The sequence below is a fragment of the Mercurialis annua genome, linkage group LG1-X, assembly GCF_937616625.2.
Source record: "Mercurialis annua linkage group LG1-X, ddMerAnnu1.2, whole genome shotgun sequence".
Taxonomy (NCBI): domain Eukaryota; kingdom Viridiplantae; phylum Streptophyta; class Magnoliopsida; order Malpighiales; family Euphorbiaceae; genus Mercurialis; species Mercurialis annua.
The window spans coordinates 3,089,416-3,110,816 of record NC_065570.1 but is presented as its reverse complement, the minus strand read 5'-3'; the positions used below and the strand labels follow the sequence as shown (position 1 = coordinate 3,110,816).

The 21,401-nt window shown below is 35.7% G+C and overlaps 5 protein-coding genes and 1 pseudogene across 5 annotated transcripts; 5 read left to right on the top strand and 1 right to left on the bottom strand.

Annotated features, from left to right (window-relative positions):
- Positions 1–784: 784 nt before the first annotated feature.
- On the top strand, positions 785–2,484 carry LOC126668698 (uncharacterized protein At4g19900). The gene has a single exon (XM_050361884.2). The coding sequence runs from the start codon at positions 995–997 to the stop codon at positions 2,306–2,308; it is 1,314 nt and encodes a 437-aa protein (XP_050217841.1). The 5' UTR covers positions 785–994; the 3' UTR covers positions 2,309–2,484.
- A 2,999-nt stretch (positions 2,485–5,483) lies between these two features.
- LOC126679144 (probable polyol transporter 4) lies at positions 5,484–6,928 on the bottom strand (annotated as a pseudogene).
- An 854-nt stretch (positions 6,929–7,782) lies between these two features.
- Positions 7,783–9,318, top strand: LOC130015000 (uncharacterized). Its single transcript, XM_056104292.1, has 5 exons — positions 7,783–7,825; positions 7,877–8,648; positions 8,722–9,002; positions 9,076–9,175; positions 9,285–9,318. The coding sequence occupies exons 1-5, from the start codon at positions 7,783–7,785 to the stop codon at positions 9,316–9,318; spliced, it is 1,230 nt and encodes a 409-aa protein (XP_055960267.1).
- LOC126679051 (serine/threonine-protein phosphatase 7 long form homolog) lies at positions 9,284–11,778 on the top strand. The gene is made up of 4 exons (XM_056104280.1): positions 9,284–9,369; positions 10,682–10,777; positions 10,868–11,646; positions 11,736–11,778. Exons 1-4 carry the CDS (start codon positions 9,334–9,336, stop codon positions 11,776–11,778), a joined length of 954 nt encoding a protein of 317 aa, XP_055960255.1. The 5' UTR covers positions 9,284–9,333.
- Positions 11,779–11,916: 138 nt separating this feature from the next.
- LOC130015021 (COPII coat assembly protein sec16-like) lies at positions 11,917–13,282 on the top strand. The gene is made up of 2 exons (XM_056104401.1): positions 11,917–12,306; positions 12,400–13,282. Exons 1-2 carry the CDS (start codon positions 11,938–11,940, stop codon positions 13,255–13,257), a joined length of 1,227 nt encoding a protein of 408 aa, XP_055960376.1. The 5' UTR covers positions 11,917–11,937; the 3' UTR covers positions 13,258–13,282.
- A 1,084-nt stretch (positions 13,283–14,366) lies between these two features.
- On the top strand, positions 14,367–20,437 carry LOC126663706 (uncharacterized). Its single transcript, XM_050356445.2, has 18 exons — positions 14,367–14,754; positions 15,048–15,167; positions 15,250–15,384; positions 15,474–15,536; positions 15,642–15,749; positions 16,555–16,632; positions 17,193–17,285; positions 17,374–17,460; positions 17,875–17,976; positions 18,063–18,182; positions 18,303–18,365; positions 18,437–18,570; positions 18,853–18,934; positions 19,014–19,072; positions 19,156–19,201; positions 19,765–19,856; positions 19,940–20,009; positions 20,150–20,437. Exons 1-18 carry the CDS (start codon positions 14,491–14,493, stop codon positions 20,219–20,221), a joined length of 1,788 nt encoding a protein of 595 aa, XP_050212402.1. The 5' UTR covers positions 14,367–14,490; the 3' UTR covers positions 20,222–20,437.
- Positions 20,438–21,401: the final 964 nt, after the last annotated feature.

Sequence of the window (21,401 nt, the reverse complement as noted above, 5' to 3'; positions counted from 1 at the left end):
GAACGTTATCTTTAGCTTTCACCAACTCCGTTTTGAGGAAATAGTTACTATTCAAGTGATGCATGAAAAGTATGTTCAAAAAAAGCATACAAGAATAATATGAATAATATGCTGACAAACAACTTCATCCCAATTATATATCACTTCATTGCTTGGCTTGATTTGGTAAAATCAGCCATTAAATTTTAAAATATCTGGTTAGCTATCATTTCAAGCGAATAATTGATGATCCAAGAAACTTTACAAATTTTCTTAATAAAAATAAAATATAAAATTTACTAGTCAACCAATATTTAAACTGAACTAATTATTGCTCAAAGTTATAAAAAAAAGTTTAGCTATAAAAAAACCCCGACTTCTTTTAACTTTTTTCCTTTATGGTTTAAATTTTATTGTCAATTTTACCTTATCTTTTGATTTTCCGTTTCAATTGTAGTCATTTGACAAAATTAGAGCGGAAAAAATAATCAAATATGCCCTTCTTATTGTTTCAAATTGTTATATTGTCCTTTACCATCGAAAATTTCAAATATAAAGGGTGTATTTTAATTTGTTTTCCCGTTCAAATAAAAATAAATGGGTAAAAATAAAATTAAAAATTAAAAACTAAGCTAAAATTAAATAGTTTTAACGGTTTGACCATAAATAAAAAATTCAAAAAAATAGAATATTCTGATGATTAAACTTAAAAATAAACTTATGTACTAAAGCCAAGCTTCATGCTAAACATTTTCTTTTTGTCTTTTTTTTTTCTCTTTCCACTTTTGTTGTCATGATAAAGTTAATTAAATAGAACTCTCCACTTTAAATGGGTTCTTGTCTTTTTGGTTCCCAATATCCAAAACAAACAACATTTCTCACTCTACACATAATTTGCCGCCTCCTCCATTAAAATCTCCCTCCTTTATATCTCTTCATCTCCCCAAATCACATGAACTAAAAACCAAAATCACAAAAAAAAACTTAAAACTTTTTCATTTATTTCACTAACACAATGTTCTTAATCACACATCATTATCTTCAAACCATAAAAAAATCAATCTTTAACTTACTCTCATGCTTACCAACTTCAGTTCTTGCTTTAATTCTCCTCCTCCTCTTAGTATACAACGGCTCCACCGTCTTCTACATTCATCTCCCCCTTCCCGCCAAATCCTTGCCGGAAAATCTCGCCGGAAAATCCCTGAAAAAGCTGTCATCTTCAACACTAATGTACGCAGTCAAAGAAGAAAACCCACCATTTGTTTTAAAGACCCACTTACCTTTGCTACCTAAGTCCGCCATTTCAATGGCACCCTTAAATTTTTCTATCTCTTCACGGCCGAAAAAAGTTCTGAAACGCAGAGTTTTGAAGAAACTTGAGCGTTTTGGCGGCGAATCTAAAGAGTTCTCGTTAGAAATGAAGGGCTTTTTCGGAAGTTCGGTATGTAAAATTCGGTTTTTTATGACGTGGATTTCTTCTTTAGAGTCATTTGGTGACAGGGAGTTGTTTGTAATTGAGAGTTTGTTTAAGTCTAATCCAAATTCTTGTTTAGTAATTGTGTCCAAGTCAATGGATTCTGATAGAGGAAAAAATTACATTTTGAGACCATTTTTAGAAAAAGGGTACAAAATTTTTGCAATTAGGCCTGATTTTGACTACATTTTTAAGCATACTTATGCTGAATTATGGTTTAAGTCATTGAAAAAAGGTAAAATTGACCCTGGTGGGGTTTCTTTGGGCCAAAATTTATCTAATTTGCTTAGATTAGCTTTATTGTACAAATTTGGGGGTGTTTATTTAGATACTGATGTTATAGTTTTAAAAAGTTTTAGTAAACTGAAAAATGTTATTGGTGCACAAACAATTGATTTAGAAACTGGAAACTGGAGCAGATTAAACAATGCTGTGTTGGTATTTGACAAAAAGCACCCTTTGGTCCTCAAGTTTATTCAAGAATTTGCATTCACATTCAATGGGAATAAGTGGGGGCATAATGGTCCTTATTTGGTTTCAAGAGTTGTTTCAAGAGTTAGTGGTAGAATTGGGTTTAATTTCAGTGTGTTGCCTCCATCTGCATTTTATCCAGTGAATTGGAGTAGAGTTAGAAGTATTTTTAGAGGGCCTAGAAGTAAAATTCATGCAAATTGGTTGGAGAAAAAAGTTGAGCAGATTAAAATGGAAAGTTTGGCCGTACACTTGTGGAATAAGCAGAGTAGGAAGATTAAAGTTGAAAATGGGAGTGTTATTAATCATATAATACAAGATTATTGTATTTTTTGTAATTCTTCTTCTAATTTGAGATTGTTGAAATATAATGAGAAATGACAATTTCTTATTGTCATTTTGTGTATTTTTTTTTATTTTGTTATGGACAAACTTTTGTCCATTCATAGTGTTTGAAGAAAGAAAGGAGAATCCTTTTCTTTTGTAGAGACCCCAATTGGGCATATTTTTGGCTTTTTGCTTAAATTTTACTATATTTGTAACAATTTTTAAGAGTATGAATGTGTAAAGTAGGGTGTGGAATAGTGTAGAGTCGAGCAGAATCGAAATACTATTAAACTCGAATTTAACTCGATGTAAAATATGAAATTGAAATTCAACTCGTGAGCATGTTGAGCAAAATATCTTAATTTGTTCGGCAGTAGACTTGAGTAGCTCGAATTGAACTCGACTCAACTAACATGGAGTTGATTCTGAGTATTTCTTTAGACCTTTAGTACAAACAATGGAATATAGTTTGATCCTTTTGTCTCTAATGAAAAGTTGCTTCTTATGCCATAATGAAAGATTTCATTATTTTGTACCAATTAAGTTTGTTCATATTGAAAGAAACAGCATAACAAATTCCCATTATGTTGAATAATATAAAGCAACATTTTTATTTTAAGGATCAAAGTTGAGCATGATACCCTTATAATTGTCTAAAGTTAATTGATTGAGTTTGATGTTTCTTGAGAGTACTTAACCACTTTATAATTGTTTACTAAGAATTTAGTTAGGAACATGAAATCATTCAAAAACAATAATAATAATAATAAGTTGTGAAAATGATTTATCATCCTCCATTGAATATGGGCACCTACCAATTGGCCTCACAAGGGCACCATATATCTTATTCTCAATACCCTATTACCATGTGCATTCTTTAATTCTCATTAAGAATTTTTTTTCCATATAGATGATAAATTCTTTATTACCCCTAACTACCCCAATTTATCTAGAATTTTTGTGGGTTTTTTTGTAATTTTTATTTGTTAAAGAATTTCTAATTGATAATGATATCATAAAGAAGATATCACCCACCACTCTTCAAATAATTGACAAAAGGAATATAATTTTAATGAATTGTAAGTAAAATATTGTCATCACTCAGCATGTTTAGATGATGTATACAGACTTGGTCAATTAATTTTTTATTTTGTAAATGATATTTTAAATCTTATATTTTGTGATGCCTTTATATCTCTGATTTTAGTTTTGAGCTGTCATAATGTTGACTTTTTATTATGACATTTCATGTACTATTGATGGGTTTAGCACATGAATTATTGATGATCTACCTTCTTTAAAATAAAATTGCTTAGTTAATTCATGTCTTACTTGCAGTAAGCTTGCCCAAGTTCACAAATTATTCTCTTGTCCAAAATATATTCCGTAGTAATTTCAGGTTTGATTTTCCATTCTCTCATAATAATAGGAAAAAAAAATACATCCCATATTTTTTTTTTTGCTTTGTTGTAAAATCCAATAAGAAGAAAATCAAATATATATGCAAATGTTGAAGTATGATTCATATGAATCTCAATTGAAATATTTTTTAGCAATCAAATTCCGGATATTAGTATAATGATGAAGAAGTGAAAATAAGATGGACATAATGTAAATGAGTGAAGAGGATCATCTCGGTTTCTTAACTTGTGTTTCGAGTCAAATAATTCGTTTTCAATTATTTTGATAAGTAAGGACAATACTCTTTATTTTTAGGTCAATTAAAGATAATATTTTGTATTACTTTTTAGATCAATTAAGTCAAAAATGGATCATCCAAGTCTTTAAACTAGTTTATATTTTACAATCTTGTCATTAATCGATCTGAAAATATAAATTATTGTTCTTAAATCACCAAAAGTGAGTTATTTGATTTCGAGTCACAAGTTCAGAGATAGATTGATCCTTTATTCAAAACTAAATACTTGCATGTATTCGCAATTGCAATTTTGATAATTGTTTTTTATCTGGATCGGATCCATAAATCTTCTTTATAAAAATCTACTATTATTAAAATAAAAATTTAATTATGCGAGAGTAATCCATTATGAACGGGGTCTAAATAATTTTTTTTATACAATAGTATGTATTATTCACATGGAAATATGCCCTTTTTCCAGCATAATCCCGCCCATATTGTGCCCATACATTTTTTAACATTTTCTGCTTTCACAATTTAAGACGATCATGTCACACTGAATTTCCGTGCATAAAAATTATAGTTGTACTGCATGTGGCTTTTGATTGTTATTACACTTTCAGATTTTTATTAATCATTATCTATGATGCACGAAACCTTAATGTGTGCCTTTCCGTTTTGGAAACGATTCCGTTTTTAGAACTCTGCAACTCTTAAAAAAATGTTTCGGGACTGTTTACGTCAATAGTAAAAGTTAAATATCATTTCCTAACAATAAACTCGTTCCATTTTTTTAAGTTATTTATAATTTTGATATTTCAACCCCGTCATCAATCTTTTAAATTTATTGGATTATATTTTATTTTGTTATAATTACGAAACTTTAAAATATTAATTTCAATTATAATTATGGAATTTATGGACAAGTTATTATTAGTTACGAACTTAAAATCTGATTGAATTCAAATGATTTATTGTATTAATTATCATAGTGTTTTATTTGTATGAAAATGATTTTTTCATAAATAAAATTTAATATATGTAAAACTTTTATACTTATTAATATTTATAAATATATAACTATATTTTTATAATTTACACATTTTTTTTCACATTTCCATTTCTTTTGAAAAAAAACCGTTTTACGGCGTACAACATAGATCATCATCCCTAAACACAAAATCTGTATTTAACTACATTCCGAAGAAGAAAAAAAACTATTCTATCATTGCCAACAAATTTACAAGGGAAGAACTGCTATTAAGATATCATAATTTGGAGGAATTCAATGCAATGTTCTTGTTTTTTAGTACTCAATTTTTTGTGCACTAGTCTTAAAGAATGTTCCACCTGCTCCAATTGTACCCGAAATAGACAGGAATTGTATAGAGATCACACCGTATTTACTCTGGCAAGTAGCATCTTATGTAGGTGACAACAATAGGCATGGAAATTGAGTTTTATAATCTCATAAGCATTTTCGGATCGGAAACAAAACGCCGAAACATACACTCGAGAAGTTTCCGCATAATATACATTACACAAAAACCAAAAAGTTATATAGCAAATGAATTTTCTTTGTTCATAAAAATCATCTAAATATTTTTGTTCAGAACAGATGAGAAGAAACTATATAACTCATACAATATACTATGGTGTTATGTATTAATTTTGTATAGTCTTGCTCTTCCTCCGCTAATTTAATCTGTATACCTATATTTCTTTACTATCAATCTTCTACTCTAAGTTTGCAGATTCTGGTTCAAACCATTTACTCATTCTTTCTGTAATCACCAAGTTCTACCTCACCACCTTCATTCTGAAACATCATTTCAATTTGTTCCAAAGATTTCCCTATAGTTTCCGGAGCACATTTATGAACGAAAACGACAGAAAGCGCTGCAATTACTGAGAAAACAAAAAATGTTAGAAATGACATAGCAACCACACCACTACTAACTCTACTGCCTACTGCCCCGAGAGCCGACGCCTGAGCTCGAAGCCTTAACGGGAAGATTTCCGACGACACTACCCAACAAACAGGACCAAGTCCTATAGAGAAGAATGCCACATTTGCACAAACTGATAAAACTGCTAATCCAATCCCAAATTCTCCATCGCCCATAAAAAATAGAGACAGACTTAAAACTAGTAAGCTCACAGTCATACCAATTGTGCTTATGAAAAGTAAAGGTCTTCTGCCAACTTTGTCTATTAGAAACATAGCTACTAAAATGAATATAGTTTTTGTAAACCCAACAGCAATAGTTGCGGCAAGAACCTGAGTGTGCCTTTGATTCCGGCCTCCGAAAAAATCGTGGGGCTATAGTAAACTGTCGCTTCTATACCGGTTATTTGTTGGGACAGCTGAATTCCGCAGCCAATGATGAGCATTCGTCGAACTGCAGGAGAGGGATTTAGTATTTCATACCATACAGCTTTTGCTTCATAATTTTCTGCATTAGCAAAACCTGCAGCTAGTTTTATCTCTGTCAATTTCTCATCCACTTCGCTTTCGTTTTCGTTTGTTTTTAACAGAACTAGTCTCTTTAATTTCTGCGCGCAACACTTAATGCTTTTCTCCGTGCTAGCATTGCCAGCATGGACAGCGGCGGAACCAGAAATTTTTTCCAGCCCGGCAGAGTGTCATGATTTATATACACTTTTACTAAATTGTCCATATTTAAATATTGACTAGTTTTTTTAAGTCTCACAAGTTATTTGGGTTAATGACACGTTTATCTCAAAAATTAATAAAATTTCTCATATTAGCCCGTGTTTAATATTTTTTCCCAAATTGTGCTTTATAGACCGCGGAACACTTAAGCGGTTTGGAGTAAACCGCGGAAGTGTTCCGCGGTCTGCAGACGTGGCTCCATCTGGACGCAGATGGAGCCACGTCAGCGTAAACCGCGGAAGAGTTCCGCGGTTTACAGAGGGAATTTATTCCCGACAGAGGAAATAAATTCCCTGGCTGAGTAGTTGGCAGCCAGGGAATTTATTCCCTGACTGAGTAGTTGTAGACCGTGGAACATTTCCGCGGTCTACAACTACTATATAAGGGGGAACGGATTCCTCCTTATCTCACAATCCATTTTGAAGAAAAAAAGTAACCTAATTTTAGAGAGATAGAGAGAGAGAGAGAAAAAAAATTGTTAGAGAGATAGAGAGAGAAAAATTTATTAAATCGGGGAATTATTATGGAGAAGATTTTGCGGAGTCGGTTTTCGTGGTGGAATATTATTTTTCGTGGCGGAATATTATTTTTTGGCGTAGAATATTAATTTTTGGCGGAATTATCGGGTGAGTTTTTTAAATTATGTTATTTTTAATTATTGAATGTAGTTAGATTTAAATGATGTTTGAAATGTAATTAGATTAAAATAGTGTTTGAAATGTAGTTAGTTAAATAAATATAGTTAGATTTAGTTAATTTTTTTAAAAATATATATTATAAAATAAATTAGATTAATGTGTAAATAAAATTAGAATAATGTGTATAAAATTTATATAAATGTAAAATAGAGTAAATTAAAATTAGAAAATCGAATATATGAAATTTTGAGAATATTTTTATATTAGGTTGGAATTAGTGAAAATATTAAAATTTATGTTTTATATTATATAAATAGATTCGATACTAAAAAATTAAATATAATAGGTATTTGTTTTTAACAGTATTTAGAGAAAATATAATTTTTTTATAACTGTAGGTTTGTGAAAAAAGTTAACATAAAATATTCGTATTTACATTTAAATCGGCTAATTATTAAAAATTTGAACTTGACATGTAGAATATTTGAATTATATTTTAAATGAGAGTAACCCTCTTTTTAATGAGCTGCCAGCCCTAAAAATGTAGTTAAAATTATATTTTTTTAATGTAGTAATGACGACAAATGAGCTGCCAGCCCTAAAAATTTATTGGGATGGTACAATATTATCGACTCCGGGTGGAGTTGATTATGTTTCCGGTTAATCAGAACTGGTTGAGCTGACGAGTGTAGTGAATTTTGCACAACTACAAGTCGTAATTAGAAGGGTAATTGGGCTAAAGGATGGTGACGAGATAGTGAAGATTTATCTACGAGTGCCTCGGTTCGATGAACATGGAAGATTTCAAAAATATGATGGTTTTCCTATGGACACAGATGTTCATATGCAAGCAATGTGGCGTAATGTTTCGCGGACGCCACAAATGAGGGTACTTGAGTTTTATATTGTGTACAATCCGTTATCTCAAGTACGTGCGGATGGAGACGACTGTGCGGATGTAGACGACTCTGTGGATGTAGACGATTGTGCGGATGTAGACGACTGTGCGGATGTAGACGATGGTGATGATTTTAGTGATGAGGATGAGGAAGAAGAACACTTCTACGGGGCCGTTGCTGATGACAACGAGGATGATGATGATGATGACATCGGTGGTGATAATGGAGATGGCACCCATGGTGAGAATGTCGGTGGTGGGTCGGAACAAAATACAGATCATTTTGAGTCGCGCCTTCCTCATGAGTACACGCATCAAAATGTTGACGACATGTGTGTCAATATGAATCTGTGGCCTAAAGAAAATGCAATATGGGAAGCATGCAAAGAGTTTGAATTGGGGATGGTTTTTAGTTCGAGGTATGCTGTCCAGACATGCGCGGCGAGTTATCACATTGCAGCTAATAAAGAATACAAGAACAGTGTAACAACTGGTAAAACAATAGTTCTTGTGTGTGTGAACAATGACACTTGCAATTGGAGGTTGCGTGCGTCGCTTTTAAAAGGCGAGTCAGACTGGATAATAACAAGATATAACGGCCCCCCACCAATGCAGCGGCCAATCAATAAACCAAGACCATCGCAATTTAAGAGCGCGACAGATAGCTGAACACATCGACACGCAATTGCATCTGCAACGTGACATTAGGATTAAAACGCTTCAAGAGGGCATTTTTCAAAAACTGCGAGTTAGGCCCGGATACAAAAAAACTTGGTATGCCAAGGAAAAGGCCATTGCAAACAGGTTCGGACAATGGGACGACTCTTTCAAGGAGATTTGCAATTTTATGACGAATGTCACCGTTGCTAATCCCAGGACAGTCTGGCATGCTACCGGTAATTTTTTTAAAAATTTCGAGTATTAAAAATATGTTCGATTTAATAATTACTAATAACGGTGTATGCACAGGTACACCAATTGAAAACAATCCACAATTCAGAACTTTCAAGCATATGTTTTGGACTTACGAGCCAGTGGTGAAGGGTTTTCAGTATTGCAAGCCTGTGGTGTACATCGACGACACCCACACATATGGAAAATACGAAATGACTTTGCTGATTGCTTCTGCAATTGAAGGGAACAATCACATCATGCCGATAGCTTTTGCCATTGTGAAGTCGGAAACTGCCGCATCCTGGAGGTATTTCATGAGGATGTTGAAGAGGTATGTTTTGGGTGAGCGAAAGGTGTGTATCATATCTGATCGCGGCTCCGGTATTATGAGTGCCATGGAGGGGCCTGAGTGGGCGGGTGATACCCACAAGTGGTGTATTAGACACCTAGTGAGCAACTTCCACAACGCCTTCAAGAAAAAATGTCTCAAAAAGCTTGCTGAAAAAGCTGGTAATTTTCTTGTCATTTAATATAATACATAAATTTTTGGTTGATGGGAAAATGTTGACGGTTTAATCGACGTGTAGGACGCGCATACCAAGAGCATAAAAGAGATCGGTACATGTCATTGATAGAGGCGGATTCACCTGAGGGTTATGCGTATCTTGACCGCCTTGATGTTAGAAAATGGAGCATGAGTGGCGACACGTCTGGAATGCGGCATGGTGTGATGACAACAAACTACGCTGAGTCGGTCAACGCGATGTTAAAGAATATTCGGGGGCTCCCTATCACAGCCATGTTGGAAGCAATATTTAACAAGGTCAACTCCGTATTCATTAGGCATGTGAACGACTACAAAATGTGGTTGGCATCCGGTTTCGTGTGGACTCCAGTCTGTGCACACAGAATTGAGACTTGGGAAAATAAGTCAAAGACTCATACGGCTTCACAGTTCAACGTGGCACAGAAGGTATTCAATGTCTTGACCCAGTGCGACAATGTAAGACAAAAGGGTGGCAATACACAGCAAGTTCGTCTACTGGACGGGACATGCACCTGTGGAAAATTTCAACAGTGGAAAATTCCGTGCTCCCATGCGATAGCTGCCTGCAACCAATACGGAGAGAACTACCGTGACTACATTTCATGGTATTACAAATGCGAGTACGGAATCTTAGCGTGGAGCTCTGTTTCATTTGCACCCTTATGGAATTGAAATCGTTGGATCAATTCCACTGAAATTCCATTTGTTCCTAACAGACAGTGGATGAGGAAGAAGGGTAGGCCGGTTGAGAGTAGGCGTAGGAATGAAATGGACCAGACATTTAGGGACAGGCGAAATAGCAACTACTGTAGAAGATGTCTTACATATGGTCATAACCTTAGTTCATGTCCTTTTAGAGTTCAGTGATGTGAGAATTTATGTTTCCATTTATCATGTACTAAGGATGTTGTAATTCCATTTGTGTTCTATTAAAATTGAAAATCTGGCAGCTCATTCTATTTTGTGTTTGTTTAGTTATTTAGTTTAAATAACAAACTCTTGTAACACTTTTACTTGACCGTTTAATTGATGAAGTTATTTTTATTTAATTGTTTCATATTATTTGTGAACAAGTGTTTGATATTATTATGATTTAATTGTTTAATAATTTGTATTGAACAAATTGCAACCATGGCAGCTGCTCACGATCACATGCAGCCGGGTCCTGAAAGACCGGCGCTACTTTTTTTACAGCATGACCATATCTCTCAGGATGTCTGGGATGGCACGGTAACTTACGTTTGCATCTTATTTTTTGTCAACAGTTACGTTTGCAACTTAATTAAATTTTTGAACTAACTTAATGTTTATTTTTTTCAGGGATCTGACGAGGGATTTCTGTCTCGCACTAGCTGTACGACTAGAAGGAGCGCTGTTTTGCCGTTCGCTAGGTTGGACCACCGTATTCGGTCGATGATCGAGCCTACTGGATTTGCAGGCTGTTTTGCTATGCATCACTACAGCGTCGACATGCAGCTGATCACAGCCCTTGTGGAGAGGTGGAGGCCGGAGACCCACACTTTTCACTTACCCGGCGGAGAGTGCACGGTTACACTACAGGACGTGGCCATTCAGACCGGACTACCAGTAGACGGTCATGCTGTTACAGGAGGTATTGTACATGATTGGGCTGCAGTGACAGAGAGGGTTTTGGGGATTCCTGCGGGCAGATATCCTAAAAAGCCTGCAAATTCCACAGTCCGGACTTCTTGGATCCTAGAGAGTTTCCCCGACTTCGGTGCATTACCAGACCAGGCGACTGACGAGCTTGTCCATCGGTACACACGGGCGTATCTCTTGCTCGCTGTCACAGGATTGTGCTTCACTGACCTCGGTAGTGGAAAGACTTCGTTACAGATTCTTCCACTTTTAGAGGACTTGGCGGCAGTTCGGACCTACAGTTGGGGATCGGCGACACTGGCTTACTTATATCACGAGCTTTGCTCATGTTCGTTGCGGTCTGCGAATCGCCGCAACATGGGCGGGCCGTTGTGGATACTGCAGCTGTGGGCATTGGACCGACTTAGAGTTATTGCTCCCGCTCTTGCCGATCCCACTATTTCACCACATCTACCACTGGGCGACAGGTGTGTTTTACTGTTATTTAATTCCGTGCTTTTTAATTTTATTCTATTTCTTAAATATTGACGGATTAATGTGTTGTTGTTCTTGAATAACATATGGGGAGGCCGGAGAAACGCCAGCCGTGCGGCTCGACACTCGCTGCCTGACATCCGTGTTCGGCTTGACATATCTCGCTACGAAGATGTAAGAAATTATGTTTCGGTTTTATTATCTCGTATGTTAAATAGCTCATTGTGGGAATGTTTTAATACTAAATGTCTTATATTTTATATATGCAGTTTATCTGGCAGCCGTACACTGATGATATGCTGGACACTATCCCAGCGTATTGTTTAGATGGGCACGCTTTTTGGCGGGCCACAGTTCCACTTATTTATTTTCATATTGTGGAGTGGCACCAGGCAGACAGAGTTCTGCAGCAGTTCGGACTGCAACAGGGTATTCCAGACGCCCCACTTCAGGACCACTCACTACACTCCCTTACCCTGAAGAGCAGCTCATCTTGGATCCAGACACACTCTCACTACATTCGTGTGTGGGACGACCGGCTCCGGTTTGTAATTTCAGGACAGCCCCTCCAGGACCCACCTCATTATCATTCCGAGTATATGGATTGGTTTCGGTATGTCACGCGTCGCTGGATCACACGACAGGGCGTTGAGCTCGGAGCACAGGTATTTTTTTAAATTATATGTTTTTCAATTAATTAATCAATAAATTGTGGGTTAATTTTCTACTTTTTTAACGTATTATATCTTTATTTGCAGGCCGATTTTGTGGAGCGTGTACGTAGGGATGCTCCTGTTGACACTGAGCTTCGGCGGTTCGCAGCCAGCACACAGAGAGGCACTAGAGAGGACCGCCGTGATGTTACATCGCCCCCTATCGAGCCTTCTATACCGCCACATCTACTACCAGTCATACCTGACGCGCTGATAGATCCGACTACACTGCGACATCGACGACGAGAGCGGCGTCACCCCCCTGCACCACCTCAGCGTCCGACCGATCCTATGCCTCCCCCAGTGGTTTTTCATCCTTTCAGAGGGCATTACTATTACGCGGGGTCCAGTTCTGCACCGCCACCCTTTTCATCGGGTCCTCCTTCTTCTTCTGGCCAGTTTTACGGGGATTCGGCACATCACTATTTTCAGGGGTCGTGTTCATATCCAGTGCCACCAGGACCTTCTTCGCCTTTTGTTCCACCGCCGCCTGCTTATGTACCACCTACGGTGCCTCCTTTTCAGGTGCAGTGGGATCGGCCTACACAGGGTACACAAGACTTTCCAGCTTCACAGGGACTTCCACAGACACCTGGGACTACAGACTTTCTGTCATATGGTAGCAGTTGGTTAGGTCTAGACAGCATGGAGGCGATGATGTTCCGCCAACAAGGAGAATTTGTTACCCCGCCACCAGCAACGACGAGTACGGCCATTCCCCAGGACCAGCAGAGTGACGACGGAGCCGACGACGAGGACGCCGATGCAGGAGAGGGAGATGGTGATGGTCGCCCAGGTCGACGTTACCTCACCATCAGTACAGGCCGTCGGGCGAACCGTAACAGAAACAACTTGCGCTCGAACCTCCCGATCACTAGATATGACGATAGGACTCCTAGGTGATTTCTTTTTTGTACTTTGTACATTATTATCTGATGTAGTAATCTTTTTAAATTTGTAATTTTTAGTTTATTAAATATGTTATTGTTATGAAGTATAAATTATATTTGAATATTTGTTAATATAATTATTTTGTAGTATTTTATAAATTTATTTTTGTAGAATGTTATAAAAATTAACTAATTCAAACGTTTTAAATTTAAAAAATTCAACAATTAAAACGTAATTTTTTTTAATTTTTTTTTTCATTTTTAAATAAATATTTTATTTATTTAATTTTTTTTTAAATGATTATATTAAAATGATTGGGAGAATTTTTCTCCCAATCAGTGCAGTCAGGGAATTAATTCCCTGACTGCACAAAGTAAACCGCGTAACAGTTACGCGGTTTGCCACGTTGGAAAAGCAAACCGCGTAACTGTTACGCGGTTTACTTTTCCTATGTGGCTCCTCCAGCGAGGAGCCACGTAGGACAGACCGAGGAACTGTTCCGCGGTTTACACAAACCGCGGAACAGTTCCGCGGTCTGGAAGGCATAAAATGGGAATTACGAGTTTTTGGGTGATAATTTCGGAAATAATTAACAAAAACCAAATTTAATGGTCATTAACCCAAGTTATTTATTGTTACGGATAAATTTAAAAAAATAGCAATAAACGCTACCTTGTGGATCAAAATATTTTTCAAATGCGATAAATACTATGGATCGGAGGGGGCGACATATAAATTTATTTGTAAACGTTTTATATTAATAAAAAACAAACAATGACTATTATAATAGATTTTAGTTTCGATTACGGCGAGACAATTTTAAGGGCGGAACCAGCCTTATGTCAAATTGCATGTGCTATGAATTAGAGTAAATGTATAAATATTTAATCACTGAGAGTGAAAAAATAATAAAGCTAAAATAATGAAGTATTTTTAGTATCTTTTTCATGTTGAAGTAGTATTTTCTATTTTTTTAGGTAAATATCTAATAAGCCCAAAATCCAGCCCGACCAATAGCCTATGGTCTTCAGAAACCACCCTTCTTCCTCACTTCGGCCCATGGGCCTAGTCATGTGCATATCACGTGACTAAAAATCCCAAACCGCCACCACTCTCCATTCTCTTTCAATTTCCAAAAAAGTTTTAACAATCTCCCGTCGGCTAATTATCCACAACCCACACTCACACTATTCATTAATCTCATCCACTGCTAAAAACTTCTCCTCGCAAGCTTCTATATTAGCTATGGTTGCAGAGGTTTTGCAGCCGGTGCAGAACGGCGTCGTTCTTAATAGCGGAGATCCGTTATCAGCAAACCCTATCAACAACAACAACGGCACCGTCAAAAAATCTCGTGAAAGCGAACGACGCCGTCGAAGGCGCAAGCAAAAGAAGAACAAGAAAGCTTCCGTAACAGAAAGCGGTAACGACAGTGACAACGATGAAGGTATTGCCGCCTCTGCAGCCGCCAATGGTGGTTATGCTAATGAGAATTCTGATCCTCAGAAGGTGATTTTTTGATTCTCTATTGTTTTTTAATGCTTATTATGTAGGTTGTTTGCTATTGTTGTATTTTGTTGTTAAGTTAGGGTTTTCAAGTAATAATCGCTTTTCAGAATGTGCATTAGTAGATTCCTAGGGTTTTTCCATGTCTAATTAGGTTGAATGTTATGCTTAATTAGGTTGAATGTTACTGTTAGATGTATAATGTGGAATTTATTTGATATAACAGGCGTGTTGTTAAGCTATGGTTGCATTTTGAAATGGTTGTTTGCTTAGTTTTTGTTTTCTAATCTTGTTAGATTATGGAGCAAGTAGAAATTGAGTATGTTCCGGAAAAGGCAGAGTTGGATGATGGGATCGATGAGGAATATTTGAAGATATTTGAGAGATTTAATTTTCATGAAGCTACTGCTACTGAGGTACAATGATTAATTTTATTTTTTATCGGTATCATGCTTCACTTTCTATTTCTTATAATTATGCTTTACTTGTATTTATTAGGATAATGATGCAAAAGACGAATTGGCCAAAAAGGCCGAGTCAAAGAAAAAACTGGACTCTGATGATGACTCAGAAGAGGAAGAACAAGATAATCAGCAGAAGGAGAAAGGAGGCATATCAAACAAGAAGAAGAAGGTTTGCTTTGATACTCTTAACTTAAGCTTTTCAATTCGTGGTGTGTTTTTGATGGTGCTGTAAGTAATGTTTTTTAATATTCTTTCCAGCTTTTGCGGCGAATGAAGATTGCAGAGCTCAAACAGATATGCTCTAGGCCTGATGTTGTTGAGGTACGTATGAGGCACTTGCTGAATGTCTGACTATTTTTTGACTTTTTTAACTGTGTTTTTATATAGACAGTTTGATACTTACTCGGCTGTTTATTTACAATGAAGGTGTGGGATGCAACTGCAGCAGACCCAAAGTTACTCGTGTATCTGAAATCATATAGAAATTCTGTTCCTGTGCCGAGGCATTGGTGCCAAAAAAGAAAATTTTTGCAGGTTGGTTAATCGTTATTACACTAACAGTATTAGCGAATATATGATGGGTTAATGGGTATGGTGCATCATGTTAGATATAGGGAAGAGGGTGAGGAAACATATAGTCCATAAAGGTTTGGCTTATACGTATATATGTGGTTCTTGCAGGAGAGCTGCTGTGACAATGATGGAGCCTTGGATTTGTATGTGTTTGGCAAGGGATCCTTGATTTTTTTTCTCCTTGAATATAATTTGCTAATGTGGTTGGGGATGTAGATTTTGAATTGATACATCTATTAGAAATATACTTTCTCGTCTTCATGCACTTTCAATCATCACTTATCTATGCATGTTAAATTTTGTAGAAATGCTAATTCATTTGTTTTGAATTTCAGATTCCTTTCCATTGTGCATAATGCTCGGGCTAGATTCTTCTAATTTAACAATTGTCGTACTCCCTTCGTGCCATTTAGAAAGTCCCTTTGTCATATTTTTTTAATGTCCCACTTAAGAAGTCTCATTGTACCTCTTTAGCATAGTTTTTCTTTTTTATCCTTTGTTTTAACTTAATGGTAAACACATTTACAAGACAATTATTAATGATATGTATATTTCAAAGTATAATTAATAAGGGAAAAACAAGAAAAAAGAAATGTTTTTCTGTCATCTTAATATGTGTGTAAAACAACAAAGAGACTTCCTAAATGGGACCGGGGGAGTATGTTTTTTAATGTGAAGTTACCTTGGCTGATAGCCAAAGTATATTGGTTTTATGTCTGTTTGTGAAGTTACTTGTATCTCATCGGGTCCTGGATTTGTTTTGCAGGGAAAGCGTGGTATTGAGAAACAACCGTTTCAGCTTCCTGATTTCATTGCAGCAACGGGCATAGAGAAAATTAGACAGGTATTTATGGTGTAGTGATTTCTATGTGGTTGTGGTATTCATGCAAACATGCTTCTGCTTGATTAAAAAATTATCACTGTTTAGGACCTATTTCATTGATGAACGGAATTTCTTCTAGCAGCCAGGCTCTTGCATTTATAAATGAGAGGCATTGTGGCTATGCAATTGTGTATTTTGTTGGTTTCCGAGTGGTTGTTACTAGGGGTGTGCATTCCGTTCAAACTGAACCGAATAATTGTTTTTAAAACCGTACTTTATCAGTTTTTTTTTTAAAATCAATAGTATATTATGCCGAACCAAACTGGTTGGATTCAGTTGTTTTTTTTGGCTCAACATAATTTTATTAATTTTTTTCTCATCCAATGCTGAAGTGAACCGAATTTTCAAAAAAAAAAAATTGTTCTAAATTGAACCGAATCAAATTTGTCTGTTTGGTTCATTTAATCAGTTTGGTTTTGCTCAACCCTAGTTTTTTCCTTGGAGATCAAAGTATTTAATTATTCTCAATTATATTTCTGCACTTTTCTAGGCAATAATTTGCTTTATCTTCTTTTATCCAGGCTTACATTGAAAAAGAGGATAGTAAGAAGTTGAAGCAGAAGCAACGTGAGCGTATGCAACCTAAGATGGGGAAAATGGATATTGATTATCAGGTATCTAGCAATTCCTTGATCTTTTATTATAGGAGGTTTTTGTACCTTCTAGTATTGTTTGAATTAACGCGGTGATTTTTGGTTTTAGGTGCTTCATGATGCATTTTTTAAGTACCAAACGAAGCCCAAACTTACTACTCACGGTGATCTATACCATGAAGGGAAAGAATTTGAGGTAATTTGTTCTCTTAATACAATGCTGCTGTTTTGACTCAATTGTTAGTGCTTGGAATGCATGCGATATCTATCAATACTAATTATTCTGAGGTCCTATATGGATGGTTATATTGTGCCAAACGTGCTAACTCGACGCTTTTCTTTAATTTAAGAAGGAATTTGATTTGGTTTATTAGGTGACCTCTGTTTTAGTAGCTTTTCCTATTTCTTGCACCTATGGTTTCGCATTTAAAGAATGTTGGTTAAGCTTGAAAATTACTCCTGAGTGTAAGACGTGACTTTGTAATCAAAATAAAGTTACAGTGATATTCTTATTCAACATATGACTATGTGATATTGATTTAAGGCACAAGGTGAGGCGGCTGTCTAATTTCTTTGGATTTTGATGGATGATGTTCCTTCTGCTATGCAGGTAAAGCTTAGGGAGATGAAGCCAGGTTCTTTTTCACAAGAGCTAAAAGAAGCTCTCGGCATGCCAGAGGGTGCTCCTCCTCCCTGGCTTATTAATATGCAGGTCAGATTAGCAAGCATATTTGTATAACTTCTCATGATTTTACGTGTTCATTTTTTTTAATATTTTATGTATGGATTTTTTGACAGAGGTATGGTCCTCCACCATCTTATCCACACCTGAAAATTCCCGGACTAAATGCTCCTATTCCACCTGGAGCTAGCTTTGGTTATCATCCTGGTGGCTGGGGAAAGCCTCCTGTTGATGAAGTAAGTTGCTTTGTTGGTCACTATATGTAACTTTTAAAAATTCATTTAGTCACATTCTTTATGCATATGCATTGAAGAACAATTGTAATGTTAACTGTTACCTGTGTGTATTTCTAATAGTATGGGCGCCCAGTGTATGGAGATGTTTTTGGTGTTCATCAGCAAGATCAGCCCAACTATGAGGTATTTTATTGTACTAATTTTCTATATGATTGGATGATCAATAATATCTTTTCTCGTGTTCAACCTATCAGGAAGAGCCAGTTGATAAGACCAAGCATTGGGGTGACTTGGAGGAAGAAGAGGAGGAAGAAGAAGAGGAAGAGGAAGAAGCAATTGATGAGGAAGAACTGGAGGATGGCATTCAATCTGTCGATAGCCTCTCAAGGTATGAAGTTGAATACTTCATTGTCTCCTTTGTTCTTCTTCCATCTATATTATTGCATGCACCAAAGCACAGGACATGTTGGCTGTTTGTCAAAGGACTTCTACTATTTGGTGTTTCAGTTATTTTTGAATTTGTATTATATGTTAATTTTAGTCGTAATTAAATTCCCATTTCATTGTTCAGCTGTTCATTCTTTTAGTTCTTAAAGTTGTAAGTGTTGAGAATCATTTTTTTTGGCTGCAAGGTTTAATTTATTCAATTGTTCCTCTTTTTGTTTTCCAGCACACCAACTGGTGTTGAAACACCTGAAGTTATCGACCTTCGTAAGCAGCAGAGGAAGGAACCCGATAGACCTCTTTACCAAGTGAGTATTATGATGTGAAACTGTACTTGTGTTTTGATTATCATGAAATTGATGCGAAAATATTTTGATATATTTGAAGGTTCTTGAAGAAAAACCGGAGACAATTGGTGCAGGGACTTTGCTTGGAACAACTCACACGTATTAATATCCACTTCCTTTGTTTTTTTTCGCATAGTTTTCTTCTCCAAAATGATTACTCTTGATCTTGTATTTATCTTCAGGTATGTGGTTGGCACTGGTGCTCAAGATAAGTCCGCAGCTAAGAGGGTAAGAAGAAACACGCATGTTATTCTATTCCTTTTCCTATGAGATCAAATTATTAATTTATTCATTTAGAAACACAAATTACAAGATTATAAGACTTACATAATTTAGATCAAATAAGGCTAAATGTACATTTTGGACCCTGATATTTGACTCGACTTTTTAACTTTGATCTTAATGGGTTTTTTGTTTAAAAATGGCACATCGCATTAAAAATGACAAAAATGGACACTCATTTGGCTTTTTTTTATTTTGCCGTTACGTATGATGACTTGAGCAACACTTAGCATGGACACTCCTTTAACGTTCTAATTTTTTCACAATGTTAAGTTCCCAAAAAAATAAAATTAGCATTCATGTCCAAATTGAATCAAACAATGTCGTTCACATCACCGGAGATAACGGCAAAATAAAATTGTCAAAGGGTCCACTTTGAAACAATAAAGTCATTAAGGTTAAGTTAAAAATCGAGCCTAACATTGGGGCCAAAATTGTATATTTGGCCATCAAGTAGATCAAATTTGCACTGATCTATGATTGCTAACTTTGTTTTGATTGTTTTGCAGGTTGATCTTCTTCGAGGCCAGAAGACGGATAGAGTTGATGTTACTTTACTACCGGAAGAATTGGATGCCATGGATGAAGTTCTGCCTGGGAAGTAAGTTTAAGTACTTGATATTTTGTTTTTTTGCCTGTAACTGTTTCTTTGCAGCAGTTTTCAACCTTGGTGAATCTTGGCAGGTATGAAGAAGCACGAGAAGAGGAGAAATTGCGGAGCCAGCGCGAGGATTTCAGTGACATGGTTGCAGAGGTGTGTATTACATGCTAAATTACTTGCTTAGCTGCAAGACAATTTGTGATTCTTTATTTTCCTCAATTTCATTTCTGTGAATATTTACTAACTTGTGGTTCTCAATTGTGGCTGCTATTAACGATGTATTTCTGGTGCAGAACGAGAAAAAACGAAAGCGGAAGATGCAAGACAAGGAAGGAAAATCTAAGAAGAAGGATTTCAAATTTTAAGGCGGTAATGTCTGGCTCATTGAAAGCAGGCTTCATCATGATTGGAGAATTTAGTCGTGCTGGTAGCGCATGTATTATTAGATGTCGGCATTTGTCTACTTGTGTCATAGCTTATGATGTATGATTTTTGTTCGATATATAGTATGAAGTTCTTGCAATTTCACTAATTTTTCAGCTTCAGTGGAATGTTTTTGCTATGAAATATGAATTACATCATGTTGGTTTCTTGCTGTTCCTGCTGTCTAAACTAAAGCTAGCGTCCGACAAAGCTATTAGCTATAGCATTAGTTGCATGGTAGTTTAGTGAGTTTTATATTTCAATGTCTGGTTTCTTCACAAATTATATTTAATTATAATTTTTTTATAAGAAATAATATTCATTTTGTTCCATTTTAAAAGTTTCACTTTTCATTTTTACATGTCTTGTTTTAAATTTTTACATTAAGTTTTTATCTTTATCCTTCTTTTTTAGTCTTGTTAAAACAAATTTAATTAAAAAATTTACTACCATTAATAAGGGTAAATTAGGGAAACATATTTTACATTTTTTTAATCTTTGAGTAGAATGAAATGGAAGTTCTAAAATGGTACGGTATAAATTAATTTTGAGCAATGTTTTCAGATGTCTGATGTAGAATTTGTCAATTGGTTATTCATTAGTCTAAATCTTTTTTATTTCAATTAAAATTAATCTGGGAAAAAATATATTGTAATCTTGTTTTAATGCCTGATTTTCCATTATAATCTTTATACCTACGAATGTGGCTTATATTCAAGAGGTCTTTTAAGCCTTCTTGCCTGCGACGTCTGGTCTTTCACCATCAGATGTGGAATTGGCGTTTGATTTCGAGTGGTTGATGCATGTGAAAAGGACGGCATACTAAAAGAAGTGAAGAGAATTAAAGATTCTGAAAGTAGAATATGGAATTGTATTATTTCTGTCTGGCAGCTTCTTCGCTATTAAGCATCCAAATAGCTGCAAAGCATCGTCGTTTCATACAAATATAGTTCTTATATGCGAATTGTTCGTAAATTTAGTTAAACCGAGCAATGTTATATTCATGCTCGGCTTATTTAAATAAATGAACTTAAAATCAAGTTCGAACTCGGTTTATTTTAGATACAAATGAACACGAATCGAGTTTTTATTGAGCCAAGCAGTTCGGTTCGTTTACAGCCT